Genomic DNA, 19,069 nt, shown 5'->3' with positions numbered 1-19,069 from the left:
GGGTAGTGATCTTGTGGTAAAAACGTGATCTAGCCACCTCTTTTGTAGAATGAATGGCAGTAGTTCAGCTATCACAGTAATTCCTGTTTGGCAAATTGGGAACAGTTTGAGTTTCCTATACGATTAAAACAGTTTGTGTGTGTATACTAGTCAGGATTGCTAATGAGCAGCTGACAGAAATCCAAATGAAACTGGCTTAAGATAAAAGGGAATGTATTGTCTCATGTAACAGAAAAGTCCAGCCAGAGCTTTCGCCAGGGAATCAAATGATGTCACAGATGGAACCTCGCTGTCTGCAGCTCACGGAGCTTACACTGTGTTGGTGCCATTGTTGGGCAGGTCGTTTCACACAGTGATGAGATTTCCATCCTATCTTTCCAACAACTCTACTAGGAAGAGTCTCTTTCCAACAAAAGTTCTGCAAGTGAGTCTCACTGGTTCCGACTGAGACATGACCCCTTCCTCCTTTCAGCTCCACTTGACCAGCTCTAGTTTAAATGCTCACCCCAGGTGAAGTCTGTTCTGCTTAAGCCATGTAGACTGTGAGTGGGAAGGGGGTGGTCTTAACGAAACTGGCGTGCTCTTACCAAGATGCCCAGCAGGCAAAAACACATGTCCTTTATAGTATGGAAAAGACAGAGCCGAGTGTAGGTACGTAATAAACATTAAAAAATGTGAACTATCGCTCCTCTCCCCCGTCTGCTGGTTTCTGGCCATTCCGCACAATGCCAATAAAATCCTCCTTGTGTATCTTCCTTTAAAACTCGCTTTTTATACTTAGCTCCTCTAAGAAGGCTTCCCTAAACATTAGACTTGATTTCTGCAAAGGCCCGTATCTCCATTACAATTTCCTATAAATCTTCCTCCCTTCTGCCTCTGCTTCCAGGAGCAGCTACTTACTAACAAGAGGGTTATCGAGTGCTATGAAGAGCCCCGGAACTGGGTACAGCTTTCTGCAGTGCTATAGCACCCACAATCATTTCCACATCTGTTTGTATCCTGAAGCCTCTCTCTCGTCTGGTACGGTTGTTCAAAGCCTCCAGTTTGTCACTTTGAAAACGATACATTATTAAACTCCAGTAGTTCAACCTAGGCTGCTGTTGTTAGTACTCAGGGTGGTAGAGGGAGATATCCCGCAAGGAACTGGTGAGAGATAGCAAAGCAAACATAGAGACAGCTGGTTCCCAGGCCTGGGCTGGGGGTGGGAGGTTGGGTGAAAGGATGAATGACTCTGGAAGCCTAGAAAAGGTGAATGGACAAGCAAAGGATGGCAGGGTAGGACCAGCCCTCAGGACCCTGTCAGTGGATTTCAGACAACCTGAGTAAGGACATTTCTAATATGGAGGGGCTTGTTTCAGACTTAATTTGGTGGTTTTGAATATTTGATTCCTCTAAGTTCCCAGGACCTGACTGTGGCCTTTAAGCAGCTGCTCTCTGGCCTCACAGGCAAGGTTGTCTCAGGGAGGAGGCTGGCTGTGCAGGTTCCTATCATTTTGGAGGCAGTGACCATTGTTTCTTATTGAAAGTAAGTTTACCGGCATTATCATTTTATACCTCAGTTTTATGAACCTCACTACTGTAAATCTGATCCTGAAAAAGGGATCTGTTTCCCTCACATTCACAAATCCAGTGCCCGGGTAAGGCTGCTGGTTAGATCTTTGATCAAGATAAATTCTTCAGGGTAATGAGTGCTCCCTGTCAGGCCTCTTGGGAAATAATCTTGGTGTTTCCCCAGACAAGCTCCTAATTCTCTGGGCCAAGCCATTGTTACTTTTCTACAAAAGATAAGAAAAAAATGAATAAGCAGAAACTTTTAAAGACTAACAAAAATTTATTTATGTTTATTTTTTTTAGATAATATTTAAGAAAGCTAAAAAAAAAAAAAAAAAGCTATGTTTTTCTATACATTATATTTACATAATGATTCTGACTTTACCTTTCCGAGGACAGCTGCCCAGGAGGAAGGAAAAGCAACCTGTATAGTGGTCTCAGGAGCTTGCCTTTCCTTCTCGGGACAGGTCTCCCCAGGCAGACAAGGAATTGAAAGAAGCAAGCACTCCCTCTGCATCTTTCTCTCCTGCCCCTTGTTATATCTGAATAACAAATGCAAAATTAGATGGTCACCCTGTCCACCCTAACCAGTAGGTTTGTGGGGACCACATCTGCCTTAGGATTTTGTGTCATTAGAAGATACCTGACACAGAAAGGAGGAGAACTGTCCCTCATCTGCAAGCATACTGCTAGGGCAAGTCAAAGCACACACATAAAGGCATCTGCAACCTCTGAGCAAAGCTATAGCTCGGATAGTGGCATCTATAAGATGAGAGGATTCGACCCGACGGTCTGCCGAGGCCGTCAAGCCTGGCAGATAAGTGTAAGCTAGTTTCAAAGCTCGTATTTTCCATACTATAAGAACTTGCTCTCTTTGCTAAGGTGAATACAGAAACAAAACCCTATCATATTGTGGCATCAACTGTCTGATACAAAAATTAGTTATGTTGGGATTAAAGTAGATGAATAAAGCCCAAATTTTACCATCCTTGTGGAGTAAATTAGTTAAGAACTACAGTATTAAATAAGTCAGATATTCCTGTTGGGATATAACATTTCAGAGTTAAGGCCGGTGAATCACTTTGTAAGTCCCAAGATTCCGTAATGTGCATCCATGACGCCTCTCCATTATCCATGTTTTTCCAGGTAACTCAGACGAGGGTGGTTCTTGTCTCCTGGAGGCTCTGAGACACCAGAGACTTTTTTTTAAGCATCAAGAAATTATGATTCAAGGATCTGAAACCCTAGGGTTACAGGCAAAGCCTCATTTTTGCGGAACAGAAAACACTCTGTTTCTTCCACTTCTAATAGTTCGTCAAGGGAAGCCACTACTAAATCATGCTCCTGTAGCATTTCCGGATAACGGGACACGGCCCGTTCGATCCTCACTGAACGCCGTACGGGAGTGATGAGCTTCATGTCTGGCACTTCGGGCATCCCAATTAGTCTGAAAGATGAGAGAGAGAGAGAGGACAGCAAGAGACTCATTCAGAACCAGGGCTTTGAACCAGTTCCTTACCGTTTGACCCCCTGCTGAGAATTCCCATTTCTACCCCAGATATACTGAGTCAGATTCTGTAATTCAACAAGATTCCCAGGTGATTCTTACGTCAGAATCTACATTTTAACAAGATCTCCAGGGTATCTTGTTAAACTCTAAATTCTGATTCAGTATTTCTGGGGTGGAAAGGCAAATTCTCAGCAGAGGTTCCAACAGAATGAACCAGTCTGAAGACTTGTTCAGAACCCTGTAACTTCTTTGGAAATTCTATACATTATTTTTGTTTCCTGTTCTGAAATAAAGCATGACAGCCATGTTACATAACATGACAGACAGGTCAGCGTAGGTGGTACAGTGTAGGGCAGCACACATCCTGAGACGGCTTTTCCCTCATTCCAGAATGAACTGGGTAATGTCCACCTGATTAGACTGCTTGGCCCTCAGATTAGGCAGAAGATATCTGTAACTGCTGTCACTCTGGGTCTGTGGAGGAGAAACTGAGAGCTGGACTTGAATTAGACCCATGAACACAAAAGCGGGCTTTAGAGTTTGCTTACCGAGGAATTGGGGCGATCTGTAATTTGATGCCTGGATGATTATCCTGGCTTGCTTTGGTTACTTGGGGTGTTGCTGTAACCTGTTCCCTCTCTTTTGGAGAAAGATGAGACTTCTCAGATTCCACCTTCTTGATCAGCTCTTCAGCAACTAAAGAGTCAGAAGTAATTCCTGTCAAGAAAATGTCAAGAGGAAAGTCAGGCTTAACAATTCAATGTTTAAGCTAAAAATCAATAAAATGAAAGAGTAACACATACAGATAATGATTTCTAGCGATCCTCATGGACTCTGTACACCAAATAAGTGGGACTCATAACTAGCTTTTCCTTCTAAGCACTGTAGCAGCACCGTGCTGGGCAAGGCTAGCCCTTCTAACCAGTACTCAAGACAGCTTTAGGCCTCCTTGCCACTTGAGGGGGGATCTTTGATATCCGTGCAACACTCTGAATACATCTCCAAACTCTTCGAGAGAGCTCCCTTAGCTAGTCACTGGCCTTCTGTCCTTCACACCATACCTTGGACTCTTGGGGTTAACTCACTTGACCTCCTGATCCCCTCTCTTCCCAGGGACAAACACATGGCCATCACCTTGGACAGTGGATGAAAAAAATGTCTTGTACTAACACAATGTTCAAAGTGAAAGGAAGGAAATTAGACAGACATTGTGGCTAGAGGCTGAGACCAAAAGAGAGGTCAGTAGGGCCAATAAGTGGTAAAGGCATGAATTCTGACTCTTCCTTTTTTCATCCTTTGAAGAACACCGCTATCTATTATAACCACATATTTGAACTGTAGCACCATTTCCAGCAAAAGTCTACTATTGACCCTATTCCCAAAAGTCACAGGTTACTAATTTGTAATTCCAAATGACATGATTGTTCCCCAGAGTTAAGTATACTCTTAAAGGAAAGAGATTTGTCACATTCTAAGATAATAAAAAGAATCCATTTTATCTTCTAATGGTAGCTTGTTTTTTGTCTTTTGATTCATATAATAAATATAAACAATTACAGCGTGCCATTCACTGTGTTGGGCACAATATTGATCAAAGCAGAGTCCTCTGAAGACAGGAATGGGTAACTAAGTGAAGAGCCTCCAGATGGCTGTTCTTAACAAGAAGCATGAGTTTAGATGTATAAGTGTTGGTGAGTCTGTTATGATTAAACTTCATGTAACTTAAACCGAGGCACTTCTCCATTCTGTCTCAGTCTCTTCTGAGAAAGCCATTTGTCTTTTCCCACCTAGGACTCCAAGGAAGCAGAACACTTGAGTCTAGGCTGTTCTAGTGCAAACAGCATTTTGCTCAACATTGAGCACTATATTTGCTTGTAATAATAGAAATAAATCAGCTGATGACAATGGCTGTAAGCATTAGGCCACAGAAATCAAGAAGTGAGAGGTATTTCAGGGGACTTATAAATCTTTCCATTTTTCCTTGGATGAATTTTCCTTACACAGCTAGAGGGAACAAATTTAAATACAAAAATAGCAGTACCTTCTGTGGTTCTGTTTGGGTCTTGCAAAATATTAAGAATAACTTCCCGCAACTCTAGTATTGGCTGGAAGGAAGGAAGAATATACATAAACAATATTAAAAACATTCACGGAAAAAATGAGCTAAGGGACTTTGTTTAACATCAAAGGAACTTTTTCTAACAAAAATGTTTCCTTTTTTACCTCTTGCCTATAGCTATAAATTACATTTAAAACGTTTCAGATTGATAGGTTCATGGGAAAAATGAAGGAACAGAGAAAATATTGGTTAAATGTAGGCACATGACTTTAATGACAAGATGTGTTTGTGGAAAGTTGTCAATAAAACTCTGTAAATCAAATTCTATTTTCTTAGTGATTTGCATGATCACACTGGAGATGTGCTCCCACAGAAAGATCTGACCCAAAAATATAAAGCTAGCCACATAGAAAATACACTTGTAGTTTTGTCTTAGTTTAATTTTTGTTTTTATTATAGAAATCACATACCTCATTACTGAGAAATTGAGAAACAGATTAAACTTAGAAGAAAAGAAACTATCCGTAATTTCATTACCCAAACCTTTGTTAGCATTTTGGGCATTTTCCCCCCAGTCTTTCCTTTCCTTTCTTCTATTATTTAGTAACATAACCACATACCTTAAAACAAACTGACAAACAAAACCCCAAAAAAATCTTTATAGAAAAGTAATTTTCTTATGAAATTATCTGAGATAGCTTCTGTTTTGGATTGAATTGTGTTCCCCAAAAATGTGTGTCAACTTGGCTAGGCCATGATTCCTAGTCTTGTGTGATTGTCCACCATTTTGTCACCTGATGTGATTTTCCTATGTGTTGTAAATCCTACCTCTATGATGTTAATGAGGCAGAATTAGAGGCAGTTGTGTTAATGAGGTAGGACTCAATCTACAAGATTAGGTTGTATTTTGAGTCAATCTCTTTTGAGATATCAAAGAGGGAAGCAAGCAGAGAGACAGAGGGACCTCATACCACCAAGAACAGAGTGTGTCCTTTGGACCCTGGGGTCCGTATGCTGAGCTGCTCTTAGACCAGGAGAAGATTGATGACAAGGACCTTCCTCCAGAGCCAACAAAGAGAGAAAGCCTTCGCCTGAAGCTGGCACCCTGAATTCAGACTTCTAACCTACTAGACTGTGAAAGAATAAACTTCTGTTTGTTAAAGCCATTCACTTGTGGTATTTCTGTTACAGCAGCACTAAATAACTAAGATAGCCTCCCTCTTAGAAATTATGTGACCCATACCATGAATCACAGTAATTTGGAGGTTGATCTTCCTGACCTGGGATTCTATAGCAAATACATAGTGGATATAAATTGACAATATAGCAGAAAAGCAAAGCTAGCCATACTTTTTTATTTAAAAAAAAAAAAAAAATGCTTTAAGCTTAATCCAATGGGAATAAATGTATAGAATGCACTGCAAAGAGTCCTAATTATATACGACATTTATCAAGTGTATTTTACACTTTTACAGACTTCTGGACAAAGAGTATTGAATACCAACTTATTTCTAATCCCTCTTGAAACTCTACTGAAATGACAATAAAGGGATTTTTAAAAAGGCAATAATCCACAAAGCATAGAGAGAAGAAATAGCAGTAAGATTTTGGAAGTTGGAATGTAGAAGGAAGAGAGATAACCAGCCTGACAGGGTCAAATTTTAAGCTGGCATTGTGGCTGAGAAACAACCTGATTCACACTATAGGGCTCCAGAAAGGCTCAGAAATGAGTGGTGGGGCGAATATCAGGAGGACTCTTGAGCATCTGATCGAGTCCACCCTCCATACCTGAACTTCACGCAGCCAGGTGACTGTGTGCCAGCTCCCCTTCCCCCAACTTCATTCTAACAGTAAACTGGGAATGTATTCTCCAAGTCAGTCTCTGGTGGACATCATTCAAGGTTGAGGGTCCCTAGTCTTTGCCCACTGAAAAGGGAATAAATTAAAGTTTCCATGCTGAAGGTTGAGACTCCCAGCTCTCTTTTCTCCCACAACACTGGCAGCATGGTTTATAGTTCCCAGAAAGGAGACTAGAAGAGCCTTCTCTAGAAAATCTGACTTGTCTAAGTTCACCCTATGGTAAAGATCCATTGATGTGTCCAGAGCCTTTAATAAGCTTTTTCAAAACCATCTCTTAAATACATGCAAACAGCCCAGTTTCATTAACATCTGAATAAAGCTGTTAATGAATGACACAAAACAAAATAAAACAACAATAACGAAAAAGAGAGAGAGAGAGAATATGAACAAAAGCATTGAAGAAACAGACAATGCAGGAAGGAAAAAGCTTAAAAAAACTATCATTAATATTTTAAGAGAGGTAAGAGAAGATACCGCAACTAACAACAGAATATTATATACATATATATATAAGCAATCAGAAAATAGGAGTCTTGGAAATAAAAAAATAAGATAGTAGAAAGCAAAAGCTCAATAGAAAGGTTAGAAGACACATTTTAGGAAATCATTTAGAAAGCAGAGCAAAAGACAGATGAAATATAGAAGAAAAAAAGTAAGAAAATTAGAGAGTAGGTCTAAGAGATCCAATGTCAAAATGATGGAAATTTCAGAAAGAGACCAGAGAAACTGCAGGGAAGGAAATCATTGACGATATCACGCAAGAAAATGTTCCAGAGCTGAAGCGCCCAGCATGAGAGGTGCCTACGTACATTTTAGTGAAAATTCAGAACAGTTGGTGTGGAGGTGGGGGAAGGTCCTTCCAATCACCACAGAGAAAACAACCAAATACAAAGGATCAAGAATTGGAGCGACTTCAGTCTTTCCAACAGTGGAGCAACACTCTAAAATTCTAAATGATTTCTAACCTAGAATTCTTTACCCAGCCCAGGTATCAAATTTATCTCCCAAATGTTTGTCTCTGAAGCTACTGGAGAATGTGCTCTGCCAAAATGAGGGAATAACACAAGAATGAAGATATTCAGGAAACAGGGGATCTACCCAACTCAAGAACGATGTGAAGGGGATCCGAGGTGATGATGAAGGGAGATCCCAGGATGACAGCTGGAAAAACAGTGGGTAAAGAGCAACCTGGAACTGACAGAAAGGTTCTGAGAGAAAGTTCTCCAACAAAAAAGGGATCAGTAGAATATCTGCTGTTTTAAAAATATTGAGAAATTTAGACAATTAGAGAAGGGTTTGGGTATTAATTATATTAAATACTCAGATAACTAAACAAAAGAAAAACAAGACAATAATTCATTTCAGAGAAGGAGAAAGTTGTACGTGAAAGGCAAAGCAATCTTAGTATATATTACATGGCTCAATGTATTGATATATTTCTTATACATATAGTATGACTGAATAGTGACCAGGCTTTCCATATGATTCTAATGGCAGTATGGAGGATGGCAAAGGTATTCAAAGGCGGTAGAGGTATGTATGCTTGTGTGCTGGGGATCCGTGCAGGTGTATGTAAAAGAAGGCTAAGTCCTGTCTTCCAGGGATGTAAGCCCACAATTCGTGTCTAAAACTGAAAACCTAAGCAATAGCAACATAAGTATATTATCTGAAACTACAGTGTTAAATATAAAAATACTCGGTTTGCCCTGGGAAGTGGGAAATGACAGGGGAGAGGAGGAAAGCAGAGGATTGATGTTTTTCCTAAAACATCTCCTTGAACTATTTAAACTATCTGCAGGTATAACTCTAATTTTAACTATCACGGAAAAAGGTACTGCAGAGTATGCAATGACACGGAAAGCGACATTTAAATGAAAAGAGTTATACAGCTATTTGATGCAGTCTGTAAAACAAACAAACAAACATATACGTATATATATACAGAGAGAAAGAGAGAGAGAGACAGGTTTGAGAACTACAAGTTATTTCTCATGATGGCTCTGAATTATTGGCTTATGGATACGGATGTGTTGGGTTAAATATATTTCTAGGTTCTTTATAGTAAGGCCTGTCTTTATAAGCACCGGATATTGACATTACAACGCTCTATGCTATTATTCTCCATAGTGCACATTTCTACAGTGATTAGTAAGTGAGACACACTCACTTGACAAAGAAAACCAGCTCTGTTGGTTTACATGTAATACAATTTTCTACAAAATAAGTATTTTCATCTAAAATTTTCACAAAGGACATACTGCACTTCATATTATGTATATAACTTTATGAAATGATACTTAGGAGCTTAACACCACATGATGTAACTGCCATATTACACATAATAGAGAACCCACATGAAAGAGAATTTTCAAGAAGACACCCACCCAAGACAGATACTCACACTTGCCCCATTTCTAATGGCTTCTTCGTACAGCCCAATAACATCAAAGGTGCCTTTACTTGCCAACAGCTTTGCTTTGCAGATCCAGAATTTAGCAAATTTTTCAGCCTCAGGAATACTGGACAATATGGTAAATACTTCATTAGAAAATACGCCCTGGAAAAATAAAATGCCCAGAGGACATCATTACCATCTCACATCTCCTAATATTTATCATAGCAAGTATGCAGAAATCAGTCTGATCATTAAGTTTTTGAACTTTAAAAAATTTCAACTCTACTGATGTACAGTTTGCATGCAATAAAATACAACCATTTTAATTGTACATTTCAATGAGTTTTGACAACGATCATTAAATTTACATGAGACCGAACATACAGAAAAATGTGAAGGTAAGGAAGGTAAGGGAGTATGCTCTTCATTTTTATTTGTGGAAAAACAAACAAGCAAAAAAAGAAACTCCCTAGTGTAATCATTTACGCACAAAAAGGAATTTGGAAATGGTTTCATTGGTTTGGTCCCCTTCTGGCTGGTGCCCAGAGCAGGACAGTGACATGGACCAGGAGGAATGAAGAACTACCACACCCAGGAGCTGAGGTACAGGCACACTCACGCAAGCACCAACTGCTACTCCTCCTCAGATGGAAGAGATAGAAGATAACTCACCAATATTTGAGAAAACCAACACCACATGGAAGAGGCACAAAACCCAACAAACACAAGAATGAACACTGGAGTAAAAGTTGAGGAAGCAAAGAGGAATAAATTTTAAGAGTACTACAGTCAGTATCTTCAGAGTGGTAAGAGAAAACAGCCACCAGAAGACTAGAATGGACTACTATGCAGCAGAACCAAGAAAAGGGCTGAATGGTGCATGGATCCCCCTAAAGAATAAGGCAGTGCGCTGAAGATCCAGTGGAGGAATCCTCCCAGAACCCAGCACCAAAGAACAGAGAAATGAAGAGAAACGTTAAGAGTTCTGGAGGATACCCCTACTACTCAGGAATTTCAATACCCATCTAAGATAATTTCTCAGAGAAATATCAAGAGAACAAAGAACATACACTCAAAGCAGTTGTAGAAGAAAATTTATAGGAACTGAACAAAGATATAAGTGTTCAGATTGAAAAGGCCCTCGGAGAGCCAAGCAGGATGAATGAAACAAGAACCATACTCAGAAAAACCAAGGGTACAAAGAAAATCTTAAAAGTTTCAGATAAGAGGAAAAAAAAAAAAAAAAGATTCCCATAGAAGAATGAAAATCATACTGACATGAGGTTTTAAACCAAGAGCTCCAAACGCAAGAAAGAAAATGAAGCAATTAACTTAATATTTCCCAGGGAAAATAATGTACAATTAGAAAATTTTCCCAGTCAAACAATGATTCCAGCATGAAGGCAAAATAATAACATTTTCACAATCATAAGGACACAGAAAGTTTATCATTGAAAAACTATAAGGTTACTAGTGAATGAACTTTAGAATCCAAGTGGAAGTCTCAAAACAAAAAAAAAAGAGTTGTGAGAAAGGAAACCAGTAAAACTTTTAAAAAGTAACATCAATCTGGAACTAAAATCCAAATGATCTCAGCACGTAAGGAGGAGCTGAAAGAGGGGTAAGGAAGACAATAAAAGCTTGCTAAGTTTCCTTTCTGTTTGGTGAGAAAAAGGGAGGTGGAAACGGGAATATATATGCTGATCAATCCTAAATATATTTCAAACATTTACCAGTAACTAACAGAAGACTAGCATATATAACTTGCAAACCATGTTTGAACTTACACCTACCATTGTATTTTGAAATATCTATTTATTTATATGCTTTTTTTTTATGAAATAAAGAAAACTGGATCAAATACAGAAATCAGGGAAAATAAACAAAAAGGAATTCATGTAAATTGAATTACAAAATAAAATGGTGCACGTTAAGTGTAAACATATGAATAGTCACAATAAATACGTATGGGTTAAATTCATTAAAAAAAATTTAAGTTTACAATTAAAGAAAGCAGATTTTCAGATTTGGTTAAAAAAAATTCAACTCTATGCATTCACAAGAGACATACCTAAAATAAAGCAACACAGGAAAGTTTGAAAATAAAGGGATAGAAAAAGATTTATCAGACAAATATTAACAACAGCAACAAAATGCAGGTGTGGCAAGATGAATACCAGACAAAACAGAAATCAAAGCAAGTGATGAATCTTTATGTACCTAACAACATACCTATGAAAAATGTAAGGTAAAAGTTGACAGAAATACAAAGAATATAATTAAAAATAACAAAGAGAGCCAGAAAACAAAACAAAAAACAACGACACATCTGGAAATTAAATCATATTCTTCTAAAATAACTTTTGGATTAAAGAACTCAAAATCTCGAACTATTTAGGAGTGAACAATAATGAGAGCATATATCAGTTAAAAAAAAAAAATTTTTTTTTTTTAAGTTCTTAGCTCTTCTGCTGGTGCCAGAGCTCTGCAAACCACATTCCAGAGGCTGGCTGTTGGGCTGTTGCCAAAAGAGGGCAGTAGAGGGAGAGTGCAGAGATGGAGAAGGAACGTCCTCCTTCCCGTCTGTGTTGTCATCCCAGCAGTGGCCCTGTGCCCTGGCAGCAGCGGTTGGCGCCAGCCTCCACCTTTTCTCTGGCATCCCTGGAACCTGCCTCACCGTGTCCTGTCAGAGGATGCACACCACTTGGGCAGCGTTCTCTCCTCAAGGTCTGAGTCCCAGCCCTACAGCCCTTCCTTCAGCTCCTGGGGTACCAGCATTTGCCGAGTAGTAAGCCTTCCTCAGAAGTGGAGTCCCACTTCACAGGACTTCGTGTCTCCTAGTTTTTAGTTTCTGATACCCCTAGCCTGTCTTTGTTCCCCTAAACTCAGCAGGTGCTAGCTGCTTGCTGCAGTTATTGCCACTGTTACCTGAGGTCCCCACTGCTTTTGTTACCCTGTGTGTAGCAACCATATTGCCTCTGTCCCTTTATCATTTTTGTGCACACAGGGTCACAATGTGCTTTTATTTCTGATGGCCTCCTTGTATGTGTCCAGAGAGCCAGAAGACAAGTGCCTGGGGATTTATAAATTTTTTTTTTCTTTAGGGGCAGCCATTCACCACCGACTGTGGCAGTATTAATACCCCAGCTCCCTTCCCCTGATCAGTAGATTCTGAGGGGTGTTACCACCGCTGTCTCCAGAGCTCCCTGTGAGATTGTGCCAAGTCACCCTCCATGGGACTTTGCTTGACACCGTACCCTGCTGACCCCATATCCCAGCACTCCCCTACCAGTTGTCCGTGGGAACCTCTTCCTAACAACTTACTTTCACACAAACCCCAGTCTCTGCATGAGACATCATGTAACCAATTTCCGCATTACATTCCTTTTATTGAAATGCCAGGTGTGGTTTGTTTTTTTAGTTGAGCTTGACTGATAAAAAAACATTATTTAAATCTGAGGCATATGACCAAGTAAAAGTTAGAAGCAAATTTATAGCATTAAATACATTTATTAAAAAAAAATAAGATTGACATAAATGATACAAGCTTTCAATGAAAAAAGCTAGAAAAAGAATAATAAATATGAAGATAAAAAATATAGGTACTGATATTAATGCAAGAGAAAAAATAATCAATAAAAACCAAAGCATGAGCCTTTTAAAAGAAAAATAAACAGAAATTTTTGGCAAGTCTGATTAAAAAAAAAAAGACACAAAAATAAATGACCTAAATTGGCTCAAGAAGAAATATAAAAATAGACCAATGACCATAGAAGAGATTGAAAAGATATACATAAAACTATCCCCAAAGAAGCATGGTTCAGGTAATTTTATGGGAAAGTTCTACCAAACTTCCAAGACCTAAACGATTCTCAAGTTGTATAACCTATTTTCAGCGTACGGGAAAAGAAAACTACCAAACTCGTTGATAAAACTCATAGGAACGCACAAAAGACAACCTAAGAACATGTGTAAAAATCTGCAACAAAATAATTGCAACTCACAAAATGGGAGTACTTCACCTCTCTACGGACCTACACTGTGCGCACATGCATAAAAACCGCCTGGAAGAATAAATGGTCGCCTCCAGGGAGAAGCGTGGGATGTGTAAGTGTGTGTGTGTGGGTGGGGGGGTAGGGTTATGGGAGGGAGGAAGGGACAATGGTCATTTATCTACATTGTTTGAAATGTTTTAATACTACAAATGTATTCTTTTTTTTTTTTTTAATTTAAGCATAAAAAGAACCAAAAAAAAAAAGAGTTTGAAAAGGGAAAGGAATGAAATCAAAACAAAAAAAGCTGAAGTTTAATTTCACAAAGGAGAAATAGTTAATGTTTAATTGAATGCTGTGGAATCAAAACAAAAAACAACAACAAAAAAAACTGCCTGGGGCTGACCTAGACTGAAGGTTTCCTTCTTTTGCTGATGGTCTTTCCCAATACTACCAGTCAAAGGACAGGATGGGGCTTGTTTCAGGCAAAGGCCTTCCTACAGAAGTCTGTCTGTTCCATCACTTTAAACTGTGTTTCCTTCAGGGAATACTCCTGAGGGTCATACCCTTTTCCTGTCATCTACTTTATTCTTATCTGCAGAATCCAAGACATCATTTAACACTGTTTATAGCTACCAGAGAATTTAGAACAACATGTATTTACACATGATCTTGCTTTTGACTTCAGCTTCATGCCCAAAGGTTAAAGGTGGACTGTTTGGACCTTGATACACACAGAAGACAAAGTTCCTTTTGGATCTTTGGATCTGGAGCCAGACTGCTTGGGTTACTTTCCTAGCTTCTCTGTGCTTCCACTTCCTTTCTAAAATGAGGACAGCAACATTTGTGATGATGGTTATGAGGTAATACAGGCTGAGTGCTTACGGCAGTGCCTGGGAGACAAGAGCTACTATCTAAAACCCATCAGGATTATTAGTGTTCTTCTTCTGTATTAAAAAGAGCAGCTAAATTTCTACTGAGACATCTGGAATAGTTAACTCCCCTACACTATATTTACGAAACAGGACTCTGGGGCAAAGCTCTGGGAGCTTATCCTCCTCACTCACCCCTTCGATGAGTTGCAGACATTCTGCCAAAGTGTTGTTAATTCTATTGGACAGTTCAAGTTGGGCTTTCTTTTCTTCCTCTTCTTTTTCAATGCTCTTCCAGAATGAAACATTCATTTTCTCTATTACTTTTCTTTTTGTTTTAAGTTCCATAGGAGGCCGTTTATAAATTTTGCCCTTAGACTTCTGCCATTCTTCCAGCTGTTTCCTGTAATGCAATTAAAGTGGTGGGGTTGGGGGTTAGTTTTTACATAGTCAAGCTTCTCAGGTATATGGTATGCATAGACTGAGTATAACTAAAGACCTTCAACTGCAGGCAAAGTCAGTAGAATGAAAAAACAACTTACAAATGGATCATGGCAGCACTGGGTCGCCCCACCCTTCAGAAGACAGGTGCCATTAGGGATCACTGGGATCGCAGGTGAGCAGCACCTCAGTCTTCAAATTCTTTAACTGTGATTATTCTTTATTCTTTTTCCCTGGAAATTGTCATTTCACCTACATGCTAGCTCTGACGTTTCCTAAGACATTCTATATCTGAGACCACTCGGCACCCCATCTTTCTCACGATAAACTTGTTATCAGTCACTCACCCAGACCCACCAAATCTGTGTTCTGCCCCCGAGTTTACCCAGTTCCTTGGCCTTCTCTTGGCCATACGTGAGTCCTTTTCTTCCTGAAGTGATGGACAATTTTAGGGCTCTTTTCTTAGGTAGCTGGTCTCTGGGCTACCAAATCCTAACCCTAGACCTCCTCTATGTTCAGATTCTCCTCTCCTGCTTCCGAGCGGCCTACCCACTGCTCCAGGGAGGGAGGCACCAAGATATGCAGACCCAAGTCTGCAGATGTGGGTTTTCTGGCTTCTTAAAATGACAACTACATACTGATGACTCACAAATGTACATCCTCAGCCTGGATCTCTCCCTGGAGCCCCAAGCTTCACAAAATGCAGTGCCTAGTCGATATCTCCCATTTGATATCTGCTATGCATCTCAAATTTAATATTGTACAAAAAACAAACTCTTGATTTTCATCTCCAAATCTGTTCAAGTCTTCCCTACCTTGGTAAACAGCACCCAATCCACCCTGTTGCTAGGGTCCAAAACTAGAAGTTGTCTTTGAGTAGTCCCTTCCTGTCCCCATACCTGACACATGACGGTGCAGAACTAGTATTACTTCTGTCTCCAAGGCCAGCACCCTAGTCCAAGTCACTGTCTTCTTCTGTCTGAAATGCCACACAGCCTCTTAACTCATCTCCTTGCTTCCACTCTAACCTTGATCAAATTTGTTCTTTGCACAGTAGCTAGAGTGATCTTTAAAATGTAAACCAGTTCATAAACCACCAGGGTCTTCCCATTGCTCTGGGAATAAAACTCAAGATGTTTTCTGTGGCTGAAAGGACTGGTGTTACTTGGCTCCTGCTCACCTCTCCAACATCACGCCATACCCCTCTCCCTCCCTGCCTCTCACTGCTCCTCAGAAACTCTGGCATCCTTTTAGTTTCCTGACCCAAGTTCATTCCTGCCTCAGGGACTTCCATTTTCAGTCTTCAGTCCTTTGTTCAAACGTCAACTCTTTGAAGAGATAATCTGTAATTATCCTGTCTTACTTAATTACATGTTGATTTTTCTGTCTTCTCCAGTTAATGCAAGCTCTGCGAAGTCACTGGATGCCGTGTGCCTAGGACAGTGTCGGGTACACACAGGTATTCAATAACATGCAGTAAAGCTCACCCTTTAGTGTGCAGTCCTGTAAGTTCTGACAAGTGCATGAAGTCACATAACCACCAATACAAGCAAGATATAAAACAATTCCAGCATCCTCAAAAAAATTTCTCACCCTCCTTGTTATTCAACCCAGCCCCACCTCCAGCTCCTGGCAACCACTGATCTGTTTTCTGTCTTTATAGTTTTGCTTTTCAACATTAAAATGCCAATACTGTTTTTTTTTTTGAATGAACGAATGTTCCTATTAACCCTCTTGTTTCTTTCCTTGACTCCAGAGCACAATCCATACAGTGGCTATTTCAGCCCCAACTGCTCCGCACTCACCTTCACCCTAAGTACTTATTTAATGATAAAGTTGAGACAACAGGCACCCACTTCCTCTGTTCCTGGTTCAATTCCTGTCCCCTCAGCCTTCCTTTGAATCACAGGTAAAAGGGAGCTTTCCTTCTGTGAAGCCAACTTATTACCAGGACCTCGCTGGCAAGCCATGCCACTGGTATTCAGATATTGGCAGGGTCACCCAAGGAGGACAGGTTTCAGCTGAGCTTTCAGACTAAGACAGACTAGGAAGAAGGACCCGGCAGTCTACTTCTGAAACTAATTAGCCAGTGAAAACCTTATGAATAGCAGTGGAACATTGTCTGATATAGTGCTGGAAGATGAGCCCCCCAGGTTGGAAGGCACTCAAAAGATGACTGGGGAAGAGCTGCCAACTCAAAGTAGAGCCAACCTTAATAAAGTGGATGGAGTAAAGCGTTTGGGACCTTCATTTGCTGATGTGGCATGACTCAAAATGAGAAGAAACAGCTGCAAACATCCATTAATAATCAGAACTTGGAATGTACAAAGTATGAATCTAGGAACATTGGAAAATGTCAAAAATGAAATGGATGCATAAACATCGATATCCTAGGCATTAGTGAGCTGAAACGGACTGGTATTGGCCATTTTGAATTGGACAATCATTTAGTCTACTATGCTCGGAAGGACAACTTGAAGAGGAATGGTGTTGTGTTCATCGTGAAAAAGAACATTTCAAGATCTATCCTGAAGTACAACGCTATCAGCAATAGGATAATATCCATAGGCCTACAAGGAAAACCAGTTAATATAACTGTTATTCAAATTTACGCATCAACCACTAAGGCCAAAGATGAAGAAATTGAAGATTTTTATCAGCGTCTGCCGTCCGAAATTGATCAAACATGCAATCAGGAGAGGCACTGATAATTACTGGTGATTGGAATGCTAAAGTTGGAAACAAAGGGGAATGATTGGTAGTTGGAACATATAGCCTTGGTGACAGAAACAATGCCAGAGATGTAATGATAGAATTTTGCAAGACCAACGACTTCTTTACTGCAAATACCTTTTTTCTCCAACATAAACGGCAACTATACACATGGACCTTGCCAGACAGCACACACAGGAATCAAATTGACTACATCTGTGGAAAGAGATGATGGAAAAGCTCAATATCATCAGTCAGAACAAGGCCAGGGGCCGACTGTGGAACAGACCATCACTTGCTCATATGCAAGTTCAAGCTGAAACTGAAGAAAATCAGAACAAGTCTATGAGAGCCAATATATCCCACCTGAATTTAGAGACCATCTCAAGAATAGATTTGACATGTCGAACACTCATGACAGAAGTCCAGACAAGTTGTGGAATGACATCAAGGACATCATACATGAAGAAAGCAAGAGGCCAGTGACAAGACAGGAAAGAAAGAAAAGACCAAGATGGATGTCAGAGGAGACTCTGAAACTTGCTCTCAAACATCGAGCAGCTAAAGAAAAAGGAAGAAATGATGAAGTAAAAGAACTGAACAGAAGATTTCAAAGGTTGGCTTAAGAAGACAAAGTGAAGTATTATAATGACAGGTGCAAAGAGCTAGAGATAGAAAACCAGAAAGGAAAAACACGCTCATCATTTCTCAAGCTGAAAGAACTGAAGAAAAAAATCAAGCCTTGAGTTGCAATAGTGAAGGATTCTATGGGGGAAAATATTAAATGATTCAGGAAGCACCAAAAGAAGATGGAAGGAATACACAGAGTCATTATACCAAAAAGAATTAGTAGCATATGATCAGGAGCTGATGATACTGAAGGAAGAAGTCCAAGCTGCTCTGAAGGCATCGGTGAAAAAAAAGGCTCCAGGAATTGATGGAATATCAGTTGAGATGTTTCAACAAATGGATGCAGCACTGGACGTGCTCACTCATCAATGCCAAGAAATATGGAAGACAGCTTCCTGGCCAACCGACTGGAAGAGATCCATATTTATGCCTATTCCCAAGAAAGGTGATCCAACCGAATGCAGAAATTACAGAACAATATTATTAATATCACATGCAAGGAAAATTTAGCTGAAGATCATTCAAAAGCAGCAGCAGCAGCAGTATATCAACAGGTAACTGCCAGAAATTCAGGATGGATTCAGAAGAGGACGTGGAACAAGGGATATCACTGCTGATGTCAGATGGATCCTGGCTGAAAGCAGAAGGATGTTTACCTGTGTTTTATTGACTATGCAAAGGCATTCGACTGTGTGGATCCTAACAAATTATGGGTAACACTGCGAAGAATGGGATTCCAGAACACTTAATCATGCTCATGAGGAACTTGTACATAGATCAAGAGGCAGTTGAAGAACAAGTAAAACAAGGGGATACTGAGTGGTTTAAAGTCAGGAAAGGTGTGCGTCAGGGTTGTATTCTTTCACCATACCTATTCAATCTGTATGCTGAGCAAATAATCTGAGAAGCTGGACTACATGAAGAAGAACAGGGCATCAGGATTGGAGGAAGACTCACTAACAACCTGCATTATGCAGATGACACAACCTTGCTTGCTGAAAGTGAACAGGACCTGAAGTACAGCCTTCAGTATGGATTACACCTCAA

At 39.9% G+C, this 19,069-nt stretch overlaps 1 protein-coding gene across 1 annotated transcript in view; it reads right to left on the bottom strand.

Annotated features, from left to right (window-relative positions):
• Nucleotides 1–1,895: 1,895 nt before the first annotated feature.
• Nucleotides 1,896–19,069, bottom strand: part of CKAP2L (cytoskeleton associated protein 2 like) — a 32,525-nt gene continuing 15,351 nt past the window's right edge. Inside the window, exons 5-9 of the mRNA XM_003417452.4 lie at nt 14,435–14,642; nt 9,382–9,537; nt 5,103–5,166; nt 3,610–3,778; nt 1,896–2,998 (exon numbers count right to left, since the gene is read on the bottom strand). Coding sequence (XP_003417500.2) covers nt 2,773–2,998; nt 3,610–3,778; nt 5,103–5,166; nt 9,382–9,537; nt 14,435–14,642 — 823 coding nt within the window. The 3' untranslated portion in view covers nt 1,896–2,772. The remainder of the gene's footprint in view (nt 2,999–3,609; nt 3,779–5,102; nt 5,167–9,381; nt 9,538–14,434; nt 14,643–19,069) is intronic.

The sequence above is a fragment of the Loxodonta africana genome, chromosome 15 (genome assembly GCF_030014295.1).
Source record: "Loxodonta africana isolate mLoxAfr1 chromosome 15, mLoxAfr1.hap2, whole genome shotgun sequence".
NCBI lineage: Eukaryota > Metazoa > Chordata > Mammalia > Proboscidea > Elephantidae > Loxodonta > Loxodonta africana.
Note: the sequence above shows the minus strand (reverse complement) of the source record. Positions and strands in the feature narration are given on the sequence as shown.